Source organism: Molossus molossus, unplaced genomic scaffold, assembly GCF_014108415.1.
Source record: "Molossus molossus isolate mMolMol1 unplaced genomic scaffold, mMolMol1.p scaffold_m16_p_13, whole genome shotgun sequence".
Classification (NCBI taxonomy): Eukaryota; Metazoa; Chordata; class Mammalia; order Chiroptera; family Molossidae; genus Molossus; species Molossus molossus.
The window spans coordinates 33,968,218-33,988,507 of NW_023425348.1; the positions used below are offsets into that span (position 1 = coordinate 33,968,218).

At 39.2% G+C, this 20,290-nt stretch overlaps 1 protein-coding gene across 2 annotated transcripts in view; it reads right to left on the reverse strand.

Annotated features, from left to right (window-relative positions):
• Positions 1 to 9,600: 9,600 nt before the first annotated feature.
• Positions 9,601 to 20,290, reverse strand: part of HIKESHI (heat shock protein nuclear import factor hikeshi) — a 42,763-nt gene continuing 32,073 nt past the window's right edge. Inside the window, exons 3-5 of one of the 2 annotated variants that reach the window (XM_036258399.1) lie at positions 20,006 to 20,115; positions 10,745 to 10,863; positions 9,601 to 9,802 (exon numbers count right to left, since the gene is read on the reverse strand). In XM_036258399.1, coding sequence (XP_036114292.1) covers positions 9,748 to 9,802; positions 10,745 to 10,863; positions 20,006 to 20,115 — 284 coding nt within the window. In that variant the 3' untranslated portion in view covers positions 9,601 to 9,747. Of the gene's footprint in view, positions 9,803 to 10,744; positions 10,864 to 19,963; positions 20,116 to 20,290 lie in introns of both variants that reach the window. The other variant, XM_036258398.1, reaches the window with a different exon arrangement.

The following is a 20,290-nucleotide window of genomic DNA, read 5'->3' on the forward strand; positions in this document are numbered from 1 at the left end:
TCCGAGGGATAGAGTACCAACCGGGAGGTAACACAAATAATTTCCTTGGGGGCTGAAAATGTTCTACATCTTGACCCAGAGGGTGGTTACGCAAGATATACATCTATAAATAATACATACATGCCTCAGATTTATTTTACTATGTGTAAATTAAACTCTAATTTTTTTTGGTTAATCCTCACCCAAGGATATTTTTTCTGTTGATTTTTAGAGTGGAAGGGAGGGAGGAAGGGGGAGAGAGAGAGAAACATTGATGTGAGAGAGACATACCTATTTGCCACCTCCCGCATGTGCCCTGATCTGGCTGGAGATAGAACCTGCAACCCAGGTACATGCTCTTGACAGGGAATCAAACCCATGACCCTTTGGTCTGTGGTCTGATGCTCTAAGCACTGAGTCACACCGGCCAGGACTTAAACTCTAATTTTTAAAAAGTATGGACCAGTCATGTACATGTTATTTGGCACATTGCATGCACAGGCTTTGTGCAGCATACTCTTTGGTATCAGGACATTTAAAAATTAAACCTTCTTAATCCTATATAGGGACACAATATAGCGATAGTGGCTAAGAGTTTGGGTTTGAGAGTCAATCCTCCAACAAAATTTGTTAAGCTACTTATTATGTGCTAGGCTGTGTTCTGCACAGTGGGTAATAACAGCCAAGAGCCCGCTCTCAAGAGATCACAGCCTTGTGGGAGATATAGACAACAAAATATAAACAACGAACCTGGCTGGTGTGGCTCACTGGTTGAGCACCAAGAGATTGCTGGTTTGATTCCCAGTCAGGGCACATGCCTAAATTGTGGGCCCAATCCCCAATGCGGGGCATGCAGGAGGCAGCCAGTTGATGTTCTCTTTCATCCATGTTTCTATCTCTCTCCCTTCCTCTCTCTAAAATCAATAAAGAAAAAAAATATTTTTAAATAATAATAAGGCAGGACAATTGTATACAGAGTTAGGAAACTATTTTAAGTTTTTTTTTTTTTTTCCTCACCCGAGGACACTTTTCCCTTTTGTGTTCATAGAGTGGGAGGGAGGGAGAGAGAGAAACAGCGACATGAAAGGGACGCATCGAGTGGCTGCCTCCCGCATGACCCAACCAGAGTCGGGGACAAACTGCAACCGAGGTACATGCCCTTACCGGGAACTGAACCCCAGTCTCTCTAGACTGCAGGCCGACACTCTAACCGCTGAGCCAAACTGGCCAGGGTGAGGAAACTACTTTAGAGAGGCTTTGTTGAGGTTACATTTGAACAGAGACCTGAGTGATGTAAAAAAGCCAACCATGGAAAACTAAGCCCTAAGCCTTTACTTTTCTATTCTGGAAACTTTGGACAAGCTACTTTATTTATTTATTTCTCCGAGTCTTAGTTTCATCATTAGTAAAATGGAGATCATAGCTCCAGGCTGTATTAAGGATGAAATGAAATAACATGTAAAGTGCTAACACAGTCTCTTACATATCATAAAGACACAATAACAATTGCTTAAATCATAGAATAAGATACAAACAGAATGACTACTCAGTTCTTTTGGGTATGAGCTTTTTCAGTGTAGATGTTCCATAAACATTTGGGGTTCAGAGTATTTTAATGTAACACCTGTTTGCAATGAGTCTGTTCCAATACAGCTCTAGCACGGAAAAAGAAAGGACAAGAAAACAGGGAAGCTGGAGAACAGGATTTGGCTCATGAAAGCAGTGAGAATTCCAGAGGATAGAATCAGTAGTAATTGTAAATAGACAGCTCACTTTTCCAAGTTCAGGTCCTAGGATACAAAATTCAGATGAACCAGATAACAGGCTAAGTAATTAAATAGCCAGAGTTTAATCTAAACTCATGCGTACATATTTCACACCTCTGTTCATCCTATTTCCTCTGCCTAGAATACTCTCCACGTTCCCATTTCCCAATCTACCATCCGCAATTCTTAAAAGGCACTGTGCTTTCTTAAGCCTTCTACCTCTTTGATGGTTCTTTAAGTGGAATTCCCTCCTAATTTATTATCTTGTCCTTGTGCTCTGAGAAGGCAAGCGGGATACAGAAGATCCCTTATCTCGTAGTGCGAAGACCCCGCCCCTGGGTCCTGTGAGACGGTCCAGGTGCAGCCCCTTAGGCAGTGCGGCGACCCCACCCTTGGCTTTTGTAATGTAATTCCCGTACATTCCCCAAGGCCTAAACTACAGAGGAACTTGAAGGCCACCAAATGCCCCGAGGCTTATCATGTATAAAAGGTGGCTGGAACCCAGGCTCGGGGCTCAGCCTTTGGAGGTGACTCCGCTGAGGCAGAACTGATGCGCATGCAACAGTCCTTTTCTAGTCCTCCGAGTGCGCTGCAGTCTGTCTTTTTCCGCCGACTGAATTTCTGCCTCAGTACCCAAGCCTCAGCTGTTATTAGGAAACCTTGCTCTCCCTGTTTGTACCTGGAGGTTAGGCGTCCCTTATCTGGGCTCACATTTCTCATCTCCAATAGGAGCTCAATCTCTCTGGAATGATTGTTACACAAAAGCACTTTGTAGACAGCGAGTGTTTGGGAGCTCCCCCAGGATCCAGGTCACTGCGTACATTAAGGCACCATCTGGTGGTGAGAGGACGACTCTACCTGTAGGTCAACCAGACGAGCTCCCAGAGGGCTTTCCAGATCACGTCGTGAGGACTTGTACGTAGATGTAATTGTAAGAACCAGGCGGTGCTGAGTAACCGGAAGGCTGCAGGTTTATTGAGGGAAAGATCTGCAGGGCTACCTCTAAGGAGAAAATAGCAACCGGCTCCTCCAGACTAAGGATTTTTAAATTTAGGGCTGGGGTGAGTGGTCTGTCAGCTGAGTCGTGGTTGTCCTTGATTGGTCGGGGCTGGGGGGAAGGGGGGTCTCCTGAAACTTGTTTTTCTTGTGGAGCGACCGTTTGCAGTTTGGGGTGGTTACGGTGGTTCCATCATCCTGTTCCGCCTGACTGGAGTGATGGGTTTTGGTTTCCTGGAATGAGAGGCTTAGGGGAAGGTTAACCGATAAGAGGCTTGAGGCATCAATATGAAAGTACAAGATTTAAGAGGCTCGGGGCAGTAATATGGAAGTTAGAGCTAGCAGTAATTATTGCCAAAAGATTTTTCTTGAGGAAATGTTTCCTGCTCTTTCACCTACTCCCATTTTTTTCACCCTCCTCCCTATTTCTTCCCATTCTTTCTAAATCCCTTTCTCCTGCATTTCAACTGGTCCATTAAAAACACAGTTCTGGTTGGCATTTGTTTCGTTTCGGCTGCCCTAAGAACATCAAGATTTCCTTTTGGAAGTTACACATCCAGACTGTGTGATCTCGGCGGGGCAGTAATGCCAGGTGACCACATTCCATTACCAAAACTGAAGAAAACAGAGCCTACCCTCTTCGACTCAGCAGGTCCTGGGCCCAGGCACGTGACCCAAGCTCAGTTCTCAGATACTCTCTTGGGCCCATTCTGTTGAGCCAGTGACATAGAGAAAACAGGAAAGTCTGAAATACAGTGATACCTCGGTTCTCGAACATAATTCGTTCCAGGAGGACGGTCGAGAACCGAATTGTTCGAGAACCGAAGCAATGAAACCAATAGGAAAGCGGACTCCACAAAGCGTGACTCTCTCTCTGCACTCACACTGATGACGCAAGCAAGGCGCGCTGGGCCCAATGAACGCCATTCGGCTCATCTCGGAAGTTCGAGTTCCAAATATTTGTTTGGATTCCGAGACAAAAGTTTCTCGAATCTCCATTTGGTCGAAAACCGAGGCGTTCGAGAACCGAGGTATCACTGTATATGCACCGCAGGGATGGCGTGCTCTCCTCACTGTCCGGCTTTATGAGGATTACCTGATTCTTCACACCCAGCCCTCCACAGCCCTCTTGATTCCTGCCCATTTCCAAGTCTGATTCTCCCAGTTCCCGTTGCTGTGTGAGCTTCCTAGTACTCTTCCAATAACTCCCTCCCCCTTAAGTTAGCCCAAATCAGTATCTGTGGTCTTGTCCGCTTACACGTTTGTAAAACAAATAAGCATCAGACTAGAGTGGTGGCACAAAATGAGGCCACCCATCCTCCCACCTCATTGTCAGGCAATGAACTTGATTACAAACACTTAAATCCTAGCTGTAGTCAGTCAGGTGGTGGATTAAGCAGAGCCCTGTCCTTTGAAATGAAAATGAGAAAAAGAAAAGGGCAAATGTCCACAGGAAGATTAGACATTTCTAATGTAGATTAGATTGGGCAGTCCTGAAAACTAATCCTCATAATAGCACACTAATTTGAGGTATTTTAGGAGAAAAGCAGCTGTGGCTGGGAAGCACTCGATGGACTCCCGCTGCTCTCCCCTTTACAGAACCTCTCTCCCCTCGGAGACAAATGGGGGAGGGGTAGAAAGAACACGTACATACACCCAGCAGTTATATCATACAAGAGAATTTATGAGACCCGAAAGAAACTAGAGGCTAAAACTTCTTTATTCTGTGGACTGAAGTCTCTTACCCAAAAGAAAAACATGGAGAATCTCTCCTGAGATAGACTATACCTGATGGCTTATGCAGTGAGGTCCTCTGCTCTTGAGCAAGGCAGGGAAGAGTTAACTAGACCAAAGGCCAAATGCTTTCTCCCTGAATATCTTTGGAACACTCATTTAACAGCTTGAATGTCTAGTATGTATGCAGAGAAAAGAACCTATTGGAACAGGAAAACAGAACCCTACTCATTGGCTGCTAAGAGCTTATCAAGTATTTCTTTCATTGAACATAATTTTGGTGTATCTAAAAAGCCACAGTAGCCCAGCTGGTATGGCTCAGTGGTTGAGCGTCGACCGGTGCACCAACAGGTCGCCAGTTCGATTCCCGGTCAGGGCACATGCCCAAGTTGTGGGCCAAATCCCCAGTGGGGGTAATGCAGGAAACGGCCAATTGATATTTCTATCTCTCTCTGTCTAAAATCAATTTAAAAAAATCTTTTTAAGTGATAAAATCGATAAAAAAAAAAAAACTCACAACATTTTAAATATAAATAAATACAAAGCCACTGCCAAACCCAAGGTAGAGATTTTCTCCTATGTTATATTCTGGGAGTTTATAGTCTTGCATTTTATATTTAGGTCTATAATCTATTTAGGTTGATGTTAGTGAAGGGTGTAAGGTCTGTGTCTAGGTTCATTTTTTGCATATAGATGTCCAGTTGTTCCAGCACGACTTGTTGATGAGACTATCTTTGCTCCACCTTTGCTTCTCCGTCAAAAATCAGTTGACTGTACTTATGAGGGTCTATATTTCTGGGCTCTCTAGTCTGTTTCACTGATCTATTTGTCTATTATTTTGCCAATTACACTGCCTTGATTATTGTAGCTTTAGAGTAACTTGAAATTGAGCACCAGTCCTCCAACTTTGTTCTCCTTCCATATTGAATTGGTTCTTCTTGGCCTCTCCAAATGAAATTCAGAATGTTTGTTGATATCCACAAACTAACTTGCTGGGATTTTAATGGGATTGCATTAAATCTTGACAAAATTGCATCTTACTATCCATAAACATGGAGTATCTCTCCATTTATTTAATTCTTTGACTTCTTTCCTCAGAGTTTTATAGTTTTCCTCATATAGATATTATACATTTATGTTGGATTTATACCTAAGTATTTCATTTGCGGTGCTAATGTAAACAGTAATGTGTTTTTAATTTCAAATTCCTCTTGCTCATTGCTAGTATACAGGAAAATGGTTGACTTATGTAGTCTTGTATTATGCAACCTTGTTCTGATCACTTAGGAGTTTGTCAATTCTTTCAGATTTTCTACATAGATGACCATGTCATCTGCAAAGAGTTTTATTTCTTCCTTACCATCAGCATGCCTTTTATTTCCTTTTCTTGTCTTAAGGCATTAACTAGGACTTCCAGTACGATATTGAAAAGGAGTGGTGAGAGAGAACATCCTTGCTTTGTTCTTGATCTTAGTAGAAACGCTTCTTCTAGTTTCTTACAATTATGTATGATACCACTATAGGATTTTTGTAAATGTTCTTTATCAGGTTGACGCCCTGGCCAGTTTGGCTCAGCGGTTAGAGCGTCGGCCTGCGGTCCTGAGAGACCGGGTTCGGTTCCCGCTAAGGGCGCGTACCTCGGTTGCAGTCTGTCCCCGGCCCTGGTCGGTAGTGCGGGTGGCAGCCACTCGATGTGTTCCTTTCACATCGATGTTTCTCTCTCTCTCTCTCTGTTCTCTCTCCCCCTCCCACTCTACCTGAACAAAAAAAAAAAATAGAATGTTCCAGTCTATTCAGTCTGATGAGACTTTTCACCATGAGTGTTGGATTTTGTCAAATGCTTTTTCTGCATCTATTGCTATAATCATGTGGCTTTTCTTTAGCCTGTTGATGTGATGCATTACATTAACTGGTTTTCAAGTTTTGAACCAGCCTTGCATACCTGGAATAAATTCTACTTGGTTGCAGTGTATAATTCTTCTCTATACATTTTCTGATTCAATTTGCTAATATTTAGAGAATTTTTGCATCTGTGTTCATGAGAGATATATTGGTCTGTATGAAGTTTCCATCTCTCTCCCTTCCTTTCTCTCTCAAGTCAATAAAGAAAAAATAAATTTAAAAAAACACAAAACTTTCCAGCTGTTTTTGCAGACCAGTAGAATCTGTTTAATTCTACTATATAAGATTAAATAACCGTTCCTTGAAATTCCTGAGATAATTTCCTCCCAGATATCTCTTCTGATTTTTGAATTTTCCTCATATCCTTTGTCTCAATCTTCATTCTTATAAAAACGACCTTACTCTAGGTCTACAAAATGCTTCTGCTATAATCATTGCAGCACTCACTGTCCCAGAACCAAGCGCACCAGAGGAGGGAATAAATGCTGGAGCTACTCTCCCTGCATGAGTCATTTTCTCCAAAGATTTTCCAGACTTCCATGCAGGAACTAAACTCTGAGAATGCGCCCACTTAACGGAAACAATCATTGGTTCATTTCTGTTATAATTAAATATACTTATATTCCTAATAGTATATGTATCTCACCAGGGATTACTGATGTCAACACCAGGCTTTCATCCACCTCCTAAACCTAAACACATCTGTATAAAATAATGAAAAAGTGCTCACTCAAAGCCATTTTCATGTAGTGGTTTTTTGTTTTTTAATTTTTATTGTTGATCATGTCATGTTTTCTTGAGAAGGCTAACCAGAGACTTCCAAAATAAAGCTGATATTGGCTACTCAGGAGGACTCTCGAAAGAAATAACTGACTCTCTTTATGTACACTGTGCAAGACTACCTACTCCAATGGCCAAGAATAACACAACTAGAAGAAGTGGTTCAAATTTTGAATCACTCTCTGCTGTGGGAGCCCAACAAACCAGTTTACATTCACTGCCCAGGATGATCATAAACAATCACATAGTATTTTATTTCCTCTCAGTAAGTCAAGGGGCAATTTGTATTTAATTAACGCTTCCTGTTGTAGCTTTATAGAGAAAACTGGACACACGAAAAGTCTTTGACTAGTCTAAAGAAAATTAGAATAGACCTAGCTGGACTTTGGGACATGTTTCTGTAGCTAGGTTCCTGGCTTTGCATTCCAGTAAAATGAACAATCATTCTGGCCTGGCCAGTTTGGCTCAGCAGTTAGAGCGTCGGCCTGTGGACCAGACAGTCCTGGGTTCGGTTCCTACTAAGGGCACATACCTCAGTTGTCCCTGGCCCCAGTTGGGGTCATGTGGGTGACAACCACTCAATGTGTCTCTCTCACATCAATGTTTCTCTCTCTCTCTCTTCTTCCTTCCCCTGTCCCTCCTGCTCTATCTGAGGATAAATGCAAAAATGTCCTTAGGTGAGGATAAAACATAATAATCATTCCACTTCTACTAATTTACTTACAGTTGGTTGATGCATTCTGTGTAATCTTAAACACGCCTGTGTAGCCACTGTCAAGCCACATCAATGATCAACCAGTATTAGCATGAAAATTTGAAACTAAGACTACCACTGAATACCTGATACACAATCACAACCCAGTAAATAACAATACAAATCTGAATTGATCATAACTCCAGATGATAATGGTCTATCCTTGAATTTAGGCTGAAGAGAATTTAGGCTGAAGAAAGACCAGAAGGGGACAGAGAATTGAAAAATAAAGTACACTGAAAGAGAAACTACAATTTGCAGAACTATACAACTTACAAAATATGTAAGTCTACCAAACTTGAACAACACAAAAGTAACCTACCTCACACTCTTAACACCAGCTCAATCAGATGCATGTTTCAAAACTACAAACTGATCTAACAATAATTCTGCATAGATTCAGGTGTTCTTAAAGACAGTGCCTATACCAGCAATTCTCTACTTTCCAAATTTTCACCAATGCCTGCCAAGAAAATCCAAAACAAACTCCAGGCCCCAAACTCCTATATTTACCCTTCCTTTGGAGACACCACACAATTCTTCTTGATATATACTCCTTTGGTACAGCAAGCTAAAACCTAGCTGTGATGATAGATGAGATCCTGCTGGGTTTTGGTCAATGGGAGTTACCAGCGTAAATGAATCAAGAGTTCCCTTTTGAATGAGACACAACAGCTTTATCTTCATACTCAAGATAATGAATCCTATATTCTTTACACAAATCCTAACAATATTAAATAAAACCTCATCAGTATTAATCATGGCAATTAAAAAAAAATTTTTTTTTTCCTTTATTGATTTTGGAGAGAGGAAAGGAGAGGGAGAGACAGAAACATCGATGAGAGAGAACATCGACTGGCTGCCTCTTGCATGTCCCCCCAACTGGGGATTTGGCCCACAACCTGAGCATGGGTCCTGACCGGGAATCGAACTGGCAACCTCTTGGTGCATGAGTTGATGCTCAACCGCTGAGCCACACTGGCCGGACAATCATGGCAATTTTGTTAAATAAATATAAATGTATAAATTTGCAGATATAAAAACTGACAGCCACCTATATTAACTGAAGAAAACCTGTAATCTTAAACAATACTAACTGAAAATTATTTCTTCGTATGTAAAAGTATATATTTAATGTTTTCAAATCCCCACCCCCAATTTTGTTTTTTGTTTTTGGTATGTGCCCCTAGCAGGAACCGAATCCGGGACTCTTTGGTCCGCAGGCTGACGCTCCAACCGCTGAGCCAAACCGGCCAGGGACCCCCAACTTTGATATAGTTGATTTTAAGTTAACTATTCTAACAAATTAGAATAAAAATAAATCAGATGATCAATGCAATGGCATTGGGGGATACTATGGCTGTGAATATGCTTTTTTTTTTTCTTTATTGATTTTAGAGGGAGATACAGAAACATTGACTGGCCACACCTACATGCCCCTCACTGGGGATTTGGCCCACAACCTGGACATGTGCCCTGACCAGGAATCAAACTGGTGACCTCTTGGTTTGTGGGTCGGCACTCAACCACTGAGCCACACCAGCCGGGCTATACTTTATTTCTAAGTAAAAAAAAAAAAAAAATCATAGCCAAAACAAAATGTTTTACCTCTGAATAACATTTTAAGCTTAAAGGGAAAAAGTCATTAATGAGAAACATATTTTCATTTTTCAATGTCTTTAATTTTTTTATAAAGATTTTAATTAAGCTTCACAGTTACTAAGCAGTTTTTAAACTTAGGTTTCATGATTCTTTTGATTTCATGCTTTTAAATGGAGTCATTTATCTTCAAAACATGACAAATTTAAAAGTCCATTACAAATTATTTTATTCAAATTATGTTTTCCAAAAGAGAGGGTTCTGTGCTAGTCGTCTCTGAAAGTTTTCATACCTATAAAAGAAAAAACATATTTACAAGAAAATTAAAATAGAATATTTCATAATTTGCCAAATGACTTATCAAAAAGCTAACAGTTTTACATGTCATTTCTAAAAAGCCAAGATAAAAAGCTAATATGTTAATCTGAAAGTTTAACTATTAATTTATAAAACAATAGCAATCATAAAGATTTAAGTATAACTGGCTTCTATCAAAAAGCACAAACCATATTAAATTGTATTGTCTATCTTCTGCAAATCTGAAAGCTAGAGGGACTTAAGGGAGGATAGAAATCAAATCTAACTTCTCTTTCCTCATTTCAGATAAGTAGATGAGAGTAATTGTTCAAGGTCATATAGCTGCTCTGTAACAAAGCTCAAACCTAACAAAGCTCAAACATTTCAGTGCTTTCCACATTACAGCATGCTATCACTTCTCAATGAACTCTCCTTATGTGTTCCCCCCCACTGGAATGCTCAAAGTGAAAAGAAATACCTAGAAAACAGAAACATGGGGAGTTGGGGAAATATATTTATTAATCATTCATGTACAGGATGCAGTATAAACCACCCTGATGCCCCATACATATTTATTTTAGGTCAAGACTTTCTAAACATAAAAAAGTTTTGCTTGATATTTCAAGCCTCAAGTATGGTACTTATAATTCAAAATATAAAAAAATTTATACTCCTTAATTGTGGTCTCTAAAACACAGGCAACTGTATTTTCCTGTCTTTATAAATTCAAAATGGCTATTATATAAGAATTTTTAGAGTAAGAGCTATTCCTAATATAAATTCTATAGCACATACTTTGTAATGGCATGCAAATGTTAATGTATGATGTCCACAATAAAAGAATAAGTTTAAATGTCAAAGAAAAAATACATTCACAGGCAAAAAATATATATGGTTACTAAAATCCTTAATATTAGAGATAGAAAATGCCCCATACCATTTCAGAACCACATTTGCTGGAATGAACATTTCAGATGGATTTGGTGTCATCTGGGCCTGAGAGATAGCAAATGATGAAGCAAAATTGTAGAAGTTGTCCAACATCTTTTGTGTGAACTGAAAAGTTAATAATGAATATATTAGTGTGTTACTCTACATAGTCCACTTGGACCTTATTATTTTAAATTTAAGATGTCCCCATATTAACTCAGTTTTAAGGACTGAGTTCTAAGACAGTCTAATGCTGAAAGTTAAGGGAGGTCATAAAGTGACATTACGGCACAAAATCATAACAATCTGCCTTTAGTACTCTCTTTACATCTCAAAAAATTTCTGTTATCAAATATTTTATGTTCCTGACATTCATTTTTGGGATAAAAAACAAGAAAAATGCTTTTCCTTCAAAATATTTTCTTTTATCTCCACCTCTATATCAATTGTGCTTTATCTCCTCAAATATTATCCTCCTCAAACCAACCTATTTTCTCAGTAACCACGTCAAAAAAGTCTTTTTCTTGCCAGAAAGATAAAACTTAAATATAATAAAGGAACACTATTCCATGTCCTACATTTCCTGACCTGTTTCTTCTCATTGACCCTCAAATGGGCAAACCCACTAACATCCTTCACGTCTGGGTTTAAGCACTAAGCCTAAAAGTAAATGAACTACGAAAGATATACTACCTTCAATTCACTCAAAAATAATCTTCCCAACATTGCTTTCTCAGAAACACAAAACTAGCCAATAAAGCTCCTGCTGTCTCTCTTCTAAGGCTCCTGCTACCCCTTTCCCATACGAAAGGAAATATCTTATTAGAATTTTTGTTTGTTTAATAGTATCAAGATAATTTAATCCAAGAGAATCTACCATTAAGGTACTTGAATTAATATTAGAGTCCACTAAGATCACTAAAAGATCAGTATTGGTGTGTGTGGGGGGGGGGGAGGCACCTGATCAACAGCAACCCTCCACACTAGCAACAAAAATTTTTTAATGTTAACTTTAAAATAATCCAATTCAGAATAGAAATAAAGTCTTTAAAATACCTACCAAAAAAAAAGGAGCTAACAAGCTCATAATAAGACTAGTGTAAAATATTCTACAACTCTCTTGGGGAAAAAAAGAAGGGAAGAAAAGAGCCTATATACCATGTTGTGGAAAGATAAAACATGTTCAGAGATGGGAAGATAACATAATTAGTAATGGCAGCAATTCTCCCCAAATCAAATCTATAAATTCAATGTTATTTCCAACTAAATTTCAACAAGACTTTTCATGGAACTCAACAAGATGATACTAAAATTATTGTGAAGACTATTTAAGCCTATTTTGATGATTAGAAGGGACTTGGCCTACTAAACATTAGGACTTTTACTGACAAAGGGTCAGGCAGATAAACTGAAATAAAAGAGAGAGCCAAGAAACAAACCTAAGCATATGTGACAACACGATATATAACAATGATGCTATTATTTAGAGTAAAAATAGAAAAACAAAAACTGGACTAGCCATTTAATGGGACTAGGACAACTATTTTTACATAGAGGAAAATGTATTTACCTTCCCATACCATCCATACACAAACACAATTCAAAACGTAAAACATGAAAGCTTTAAGAATTATAACAGAAGAATTATAGCAATAACATCTCCACATTTATCAGGGTAGAAAAAAATTTCTCAAATACAAAAAAAAATTTACAACAAAAACTGATAAATCTGTCTACATAAAAATATATTATGTCTGTTTGGAAAAGAAACTATAAAATGTATTAAAAGATAAGCAACATGCTAGAAGAAATTTGCAACAATATAACAAAATATTATTATCCTGAACACATAAAGGCCAAATCTAAGAAACACTTAAAAAGTGCCCACAAATAACAACAGAAAATTGAGCAAAATATATAAATATTCAATTCTTATAAAAGAAAATACAAATGCAGACCAACTTCACTCGCAGGCAAGAAATACACACCAAAACAATAGTTATATTCTAATTTCACCCATCAGTTGGGTAAAAAATTTTGAGGTCTAATAAATATTAGTGAGAATGTAAAACATTTATCAATATGGAAATTAAAAAACCAACTATGGCTCATTCATTCAAAGGCATACTATACAACAAATAAAAACAAACTAGATGTCTTCCATGTATTAACACAGATTAATTTTTAAAATAATGTTAATGTTGAGTGAACAATAATAACAAGTTGTAAAAGTCTGTGCAGGCCCTGGCCAGTTTGGCTCAGCGGTTAGAGCGTCGGCCTGCGGTCTGGAGACACCAGGGTTCGGTTCCTGCTAAGGGCACGTACCTCGGTTGCAGTTTGTCCCCGGCCCTGATTGGGTAGTGTGTGTGGGTGGCGACCACTCGATGTGTCCCTTTTGCATCGATGTTTCTTTCTTTCTCTCTCTCTCTCTCTCTCCCTTTCACTCTATCTGAACAAAATATCAAAAATGTCCTCGGGTGAGGATAAAAAAAAAAAGTCAGTGCAGTATAACATTTACATACATTTTAAAAATATATACAAGAGTAAATCAACAAGAAGAAAAAACAGAGGAGCTAGAAAACAATGGATTCAACACAGAAGATCAATAAAAGGAATTTCTACAGTAATGGTGAAAGAAAATTATACCTTGACAACAGATACACAAGCGATGAATAGTCAACAGTAGAACAAAACAAAAACAGAGTTCCAAAAATCCTGTTTCTAAGACAAATTTTAAATTGCTACATTTAAATGTACGGAATGGGTCCAGCTGGTGTGGCTTAGTGGACTGAGTGTTGTCCCATGGACTGAGAGGTTCCAGTTCAATTCCCGGTCAGGGACACATGTTCGGAATGTGGGCTCGATCCCCGATGGGGGACATGCAGGAGGCAGCTGATTGATGTTTCTCTCTCTCGCTCGCTCTAAAAAATCAATAAAAACATATTTAACAAAATACTTGGCAGAGTTTGGACATAAAGTAGATACAAAAATAGAAATCCATGAAAGGAAAAAATACAGCAATTATTGACCAGGAAAAATGAAGTTACAAAAAAAAGGTAATCATAGCACTACACATGGCTCAGTTCTGAAAAATATCTAATCATAATATTGAAAATCCTGAATATTAATTTAACAAAAATCTGTATTAGAAAAGTAGAGAGAAAAGATGTCCGTGTATATATATATATCAAGACGCAGAGAGCAAAATCATGTAAGTTGATGGAAACACCTATAACAAAAGTTAATAAAGAACAGATTAAGGCCCTGGCCAGTTTGGCTCAGCGGTTAGAGCGTTGGCCTTGTGGTCCGGAGAGAACCGGGTTCGGTTCCCACTAAGGGCACGTACCTTGGTTGCAGTTTGTCCCCGGCCCTGGTTGGGTCGTGTGGGTGGCAACCACTCGATGTGTCGCTTTCACGTCGATGTTTCTCTCTCTCTCTCTCTCCCTCTCACTCTATCTGAACAAAATATCAAAAAAATGTCCTCGGGTGAGGATAAAAAACAAACAAACAAACAAAAAGAACAGATTAAGTTTTTCTGACATATTGAAGAAAAGATAGAAAAAATAGGTGAGCCCTGGCCAGTTTGGCTCAGCAGTTGAGCGTCAGCCTGCGGACCAGAGAGTACCGGTTCAGTTCCCACTAGGGGCAAGTACCACCAACAAAAAAAAAAAAGAAAAGAAAAGAAAACATAGGTGAAAAAAATAAGGGGGGGAAGTTAAAGTGATTGCTTCTGAGGAGCAGAGTAAGAGCAGAATCTAGGAGGTTTAACAGAGGACAGCTGTTTTACATGTTACAACTATTTGACTTTTCAAACTATGTACTTGTACTACTGATAAAAATAAAATGAGGTGTTACCTCAAAAAATTAAAAATTGAACTACCATTTGACCCAGTGATCCCGCTTCTAGGAATATACCCTAAGAAGCCTGAAACACCAATCAGGAAGAATATATGTACCCCCATGTTCATAGCAGCACTATTTACAATAGATAAGATCTGGAAACAACCCAAGTGTCCATCAGTAGACAAATGGATAAAAAAGCTGTGGTACATATACACAATGGAGTACTATGCAGCTGTAAGAAAGAAAGATCTCTTATCCTTCGAGACGACATGGAGGGACCTGGAAAGTATTATCCTAAGTGAAATAAGCCAAGCAGAAAAAGACAAATACCACATGATCTCACTTATATACGGAATATAATGAACATAACAGTCTGAGGAATACGGTAGACCCAGAAACATGGAAGTAGGGCACAGACTGACATCCCTCAGAAGAGGGGGTGGGGGAGTGGGAAGAGATAAACCACAGAACTTATATGCATGTATGCATGACCAATGGACATGGACAACTAAGCCGGGGACGGGAGGTGGGGTGGGGTGGGGAGGGGGGTGCCAATGGGGTAAAAAAGGAGAAATATCTGTAACAAAAAAATAAATAAATAATTTAAATAAATAAATAAATAAAATGAGAATAACTTGAGTATAAATTAGACAAAGTAAAAATCCAGGTGGAAGTCTTCATCTATATCCCACTATAAAGAGAGCTCTATAATGACAGGTCTTATTTTGTCTACCCATTTTTATTTATTTGTGCTTAGAAAATGCCTGGTACACAATAAATATTTATGGAATGTACTTCACTGTATACTTAATCTATTTCATAATACAATGTTTAATAAAAAATACATATGTGCACTCAGTGGTTAGAGTGTCAGCTGGAAGACCAAAGGGTCCCAGGTTTGATTCCCAGTCAAGGGCATGTAAATGGGTTACAGGTTCATCTCACCCCAGTTGGGGTTGTTCAGGAAGTAAACAACTGATATGTCTCTCACACTGATGTTTCTCTCTCTCTTTCCCTCCTCCCTCCCTTTCACTCTATCTAAAAAAATCAATGGCCCGGCCAGAGTGTCTCAGTGGATTAAGCATTACCCATGGACTGAGAGGTCGTGGTTTGATTCCCGGTCAGGGCACATGCCCAGGTTGTGGGCTCGATAATAATAAATGAATTAAAATATATTTTAAAATAATAATAAATCAATGGAAAAATATTCTCAGGTGAGGATTAACAACAACAAAGCAAAACAAAAAAATACAAATGCCTGCCCTGGCCAGTTTGGCTCAGCGGTTAGAGCATCGGCCTGTGGTCCAGGGAGACCCGGGTTCAGTTCCTGCTAAGGGCACATACCTCGGTTGCAGTTTGTCCCCGGCCCTGGTTGGGTCGTGCGGGTGGCAACCACTCGATGTGTCCCTTTCACGTCACTGTTTCTCTCTTTCTCTCTCCCTCCCACTCTGTCTGAACAAAATATAGAAAAGTGTCCTTGGGTGAGGATTAAAAAAAATACAAATGCTTTATAAAAAGCTCAAATACAGTAGTCCCATCTTACAGGGGATAAGTTCCAAGACCCCCAGTGGAGACCTGAAACTGCAGATAGTATTGAACCCTATATAGACTATGTTTTTTCCTATACACACATATTTGATAAAGTTTAATTCAAAAATTAGGCAATTTCACAAATAGAATATTCATTCTTACCATAGATCTTAGCAACCTCAGCATGTGATTTTTTTCTGTCCTTATTAAATTGAGAACTTTCACCATTTCACTTAAAAGAAGCACTGTATGACTTCCCTTTGGCATATCCAAATTTCTGGCATCATTACTCTTGCACTCTGGGGCATTACGTAAAATAAGGATTACTGAAACACAAGCACTGGGATGCTGAGTCAATCTGATAACCAAGACAGCAATATACAGCATGGATAAGCTGCTCGACAAAGGGATGATTCATGTCCCGAGAGAGACAAAATGGAACAGTGAGAGATTTCCTCATGCTATTTTAAATTTATGAACTTTTTTTTCCTGAAATTTCCCATTTAATATTTTTAAGCCAAAGCTGACTGAAGGTAAATGAAACTGTGGAAAACAAAACTACAGATAAGGAGGACTACTTATTTTATAAATATAGAGAGTAAAATGTCTTCTTGCCCCTCTCCAGGGATAAAATCATTTTAGTGTCCATTTTCCAAACATTTTTCGACTACAGTCTATATGAGACACTTTAAGTGACATTTTAAAACTTTTTTTTCAGCATAGTTTATTAAACAAAATTTTTTTTTAATTTAAGATTCAGACTCTTAATTAAAGCCCATTCTCAAGAGATCATATGACAAGCCTGACTTCAAATTCATGGCCACAAACCTCAAAAGTGTGCTGCCCAGCAAACTCATAAGGTTCCCCTAGTCCACTTACTCCCTCTCCTAGAGGACTAATTTAATAATCTGTTTAATTTATATTTCCAATATTTCCTTTACCTTCAGTCTTAGCTGATGACCTTGCTTCCTATTTCACTGAGCAAAGAGGAAAAAAAATCAAGAGAGAACTTGTACAAGTTCTCACCATATTTACCAACATACTACATCGGTACCCACATATCCATTACTATAAATACTGGCTATTATCCTCACTAAACTGAACCTCTCCAAATGTGCTCCCATTTCCTACTCAAGGACACCACTTCTGCAATTCTCTCTGCTCTCCTGCATCATCAGTTTTTCTCTCTCTAATGCTTCATTCCTATCAAACATGATGTAGTATTTCACATGAAAGACAAGAAAAAAAATCCTTGTTCCCACAGCCCTCTCAATCAACCAAACCATTATCTGTTGTCCTTTATAACAACACCCTCAAGAGTCACTCATTTTCACTGTTTCTATTTCTTCCTCTTCAATTCACTCAAACTCACTCTAAACTCTCCCTCCAACTCTATGACTTGACTTCTACCTGCTGAATCTTATGGTTATTTCTTAGTCCTGACCTTACTTGACCCACCAGCAGTGTGATACTATTGATCACTTTTTCCTTCTTAAAAAAATCTTTTGCCCAGCTGGTGTGGCTCGGCGGTCGAGCGTCAACCCATGCACCAAGAGGTCACCGGTTTGATTCCCAAGTTGTGGGTCTGATCCCCAGTGGGGTGGTATGCAGAAAGTAGCCAATCGATATTCTCTATCATCGATGTTTCTATCTCTCTCTCCCTCAATAAAGAAAAAATAAAATGAAATAAAACAAACAAAAAAAAAAACAGTCTTCATTTGGCTTCTAAAACACCACTCTTTGGGCCTCCTCCTACTTCAGGCTGCTCCTTTTCTTTTGTTTCTCATCATCTCTGAAGCTTCCCAACTTTGAAATGGCCCTGAGCTGCAGTCACTGGCCAACTTTTCTATTTATAGTTACTTCTCTAGTGATCACACCTGCTCTGCAACTTTAAATGCCATCTCTGTACTGATGAGTCCCAAATGTTGATCTCTATCCCAGACCTCTCTCTGAACTCTAGACTTGTCATCTGCGCAGTTGGATATCTAACAGACATCCCAAACATAGTACGGCCAAAATCCAATTCCTGATTCCACTCCCAGCCCATACTTGTTCTTTTCATAGTATTTCTGTGTTCCATTCCTCAAGCCAACGTCTTTGGGGCAATAATTTAATGTTTCCCTATACTTAGACCTCTCATGTGACCCCTACCATGAAACACTACTGGCTCTATCTTCAAATTATCTCCAGAAATCAACTACTTTTCTTTTCTTCTTCTTCTTTTTTTATCCTCACCCAAGGACATTTTTCCATTTTTTGCACAGATAGAGTGGGAGGGAGAGAGAGGAAGAGAGAGAGAGAGAGAGAGAGAGAAACATCGACGTGAAAGGGACACATCGAGTGGCTGCCACCCACACCACCAACCAGGGCCGGGGACAAACGGCAACCAAGGTACGTGCCCTTAGTGGGAACTGAACCCGGGTCTCTCTGGACCGCAGGCCGATGCTCTAACCGCTGAGCCAAACCGGCCAGGGCGAACTACTTTTCAACACCTCCACTTCCACTACCCCCTGGTTCTAGTCATTATGGTCTTTCATATCAATTTTTCACAAGAGCTTCCTAACTGATCTTCCTCCTTGCATCTTTGCCTCACTACAGTTTCCAACGATGCAAAAGTGATCCTTTAAAAATGTAAGTTAGGTCATATTACTCTTCTGCTCAAAATTGTCTTTCTTATATTTTCTCCTCCAAACAGAATATAAGCCAAAGCCCTTACAAAAGGTAATGAGGTCCCATATGATTTATCCTCCAGCCACCTCCGTCATAATCTCCAACCTCATCTTCCATGTCTCACTTTTGCTCACATTACTCTAGTAACAAGGACCTTCATGTTATTTCTCAAACATAACAGATTTCTACCTCAGGGCCTTTGTACAAGCTATACCTCTGCCTAGATCCTCCTCCCCTTTGTCATACAGAGGTTAAGTCAACTCATAGCCCTGGCCGGTTTGGCCCAGCGGTTGGAGCGTCGACCTGCGGTCCAGAGAGACCCAGGTTTGGTTTCCGCTAAGGGCACGTACCTCGGTTGCAGTTTGTCCCCGCCCCTGGTTGGTGGTGTGGGTGGCAGCCACTCAATGTGTCCCTTTCACATCAATGTTTCTCTCTCTCTCCCTCTCTCTCCCTCCCACTCTATCTGAATAAAAAATGGAAAAATGTCCTCGGGTGAGGATAAAAAAAAAGTCAACTCATAGAATTCTACCCCTTTAAGTTCTGTGAGGACAAGGATCTTGCTTATCAGGTTCACAACTGTATACCCACAATCTAGCATACTAATTGTGAGAGGAAAAGAGAAAAACTTATAATTAAGCCTATTTTTATCACTATAAATCATGTCTCATAAAAGCACTTACAAATTTTAAAATACCTATAGAGCAGTGATTCTCAACCTTCCTAATGCCACGACCCTTTAATACAGTTCCTCATGTTGTGGTGACCCCCAACCATAAAATTATTTTTGTTGCTACTTCATAACTGTAATTTTGCTACTGTTATAACTTAGGTGACCCCTGTGAAAGGGTCATTTGACCCCTAAAGGGGTCACGACACACAGGTTGAGAACCACTGCTATAGAGGAAGCAGACAAACTAAAAATACCCATGGAAGCCAATAACATATGTCATATACAGGATGGAGCAAAAGCAGGTTTACAATTGTTCATATGGAAAAGAACACAATAATCAATAAATAATAATACAAGAATAAACTGTGCTTTGCATACTCACAACAATAAACCTACTTTGCCCCACTCTGTATGTTTATCTTCATTTTTATGTCTTCTACCATCAGGCTAATTTTTAAAGTATAGAATATCATTTAATTATTTTAGAAAATAATAAAATGTGCATTGCAGTACCTGGGTGAATGAATCAACTGAGGATACAGCAGCATTACCTACAGGAGTCTGCTGAGCCAGACTGTCCAATAATTCCACTGAAATTCCAATCTGAGCAACAGATGGAGTTCGGACAATATTCATGGCTCCGAAAGGGTGTTGGCTTCCTTCTCCTGAAAGAAATAAACAAGTGCCACATATTTCAAGTTTAACTTGTATCCCATTCAAATTCCTTTGTAAATATATAAAGAGCATCTACATGCTCAAAAAAGTTCTGCCACGTGAAAGTTTGTCTCTTTTCAGATAAATGTAAAAAGCTACTTAGCTTTTACCTTGGAAACAAAAAAT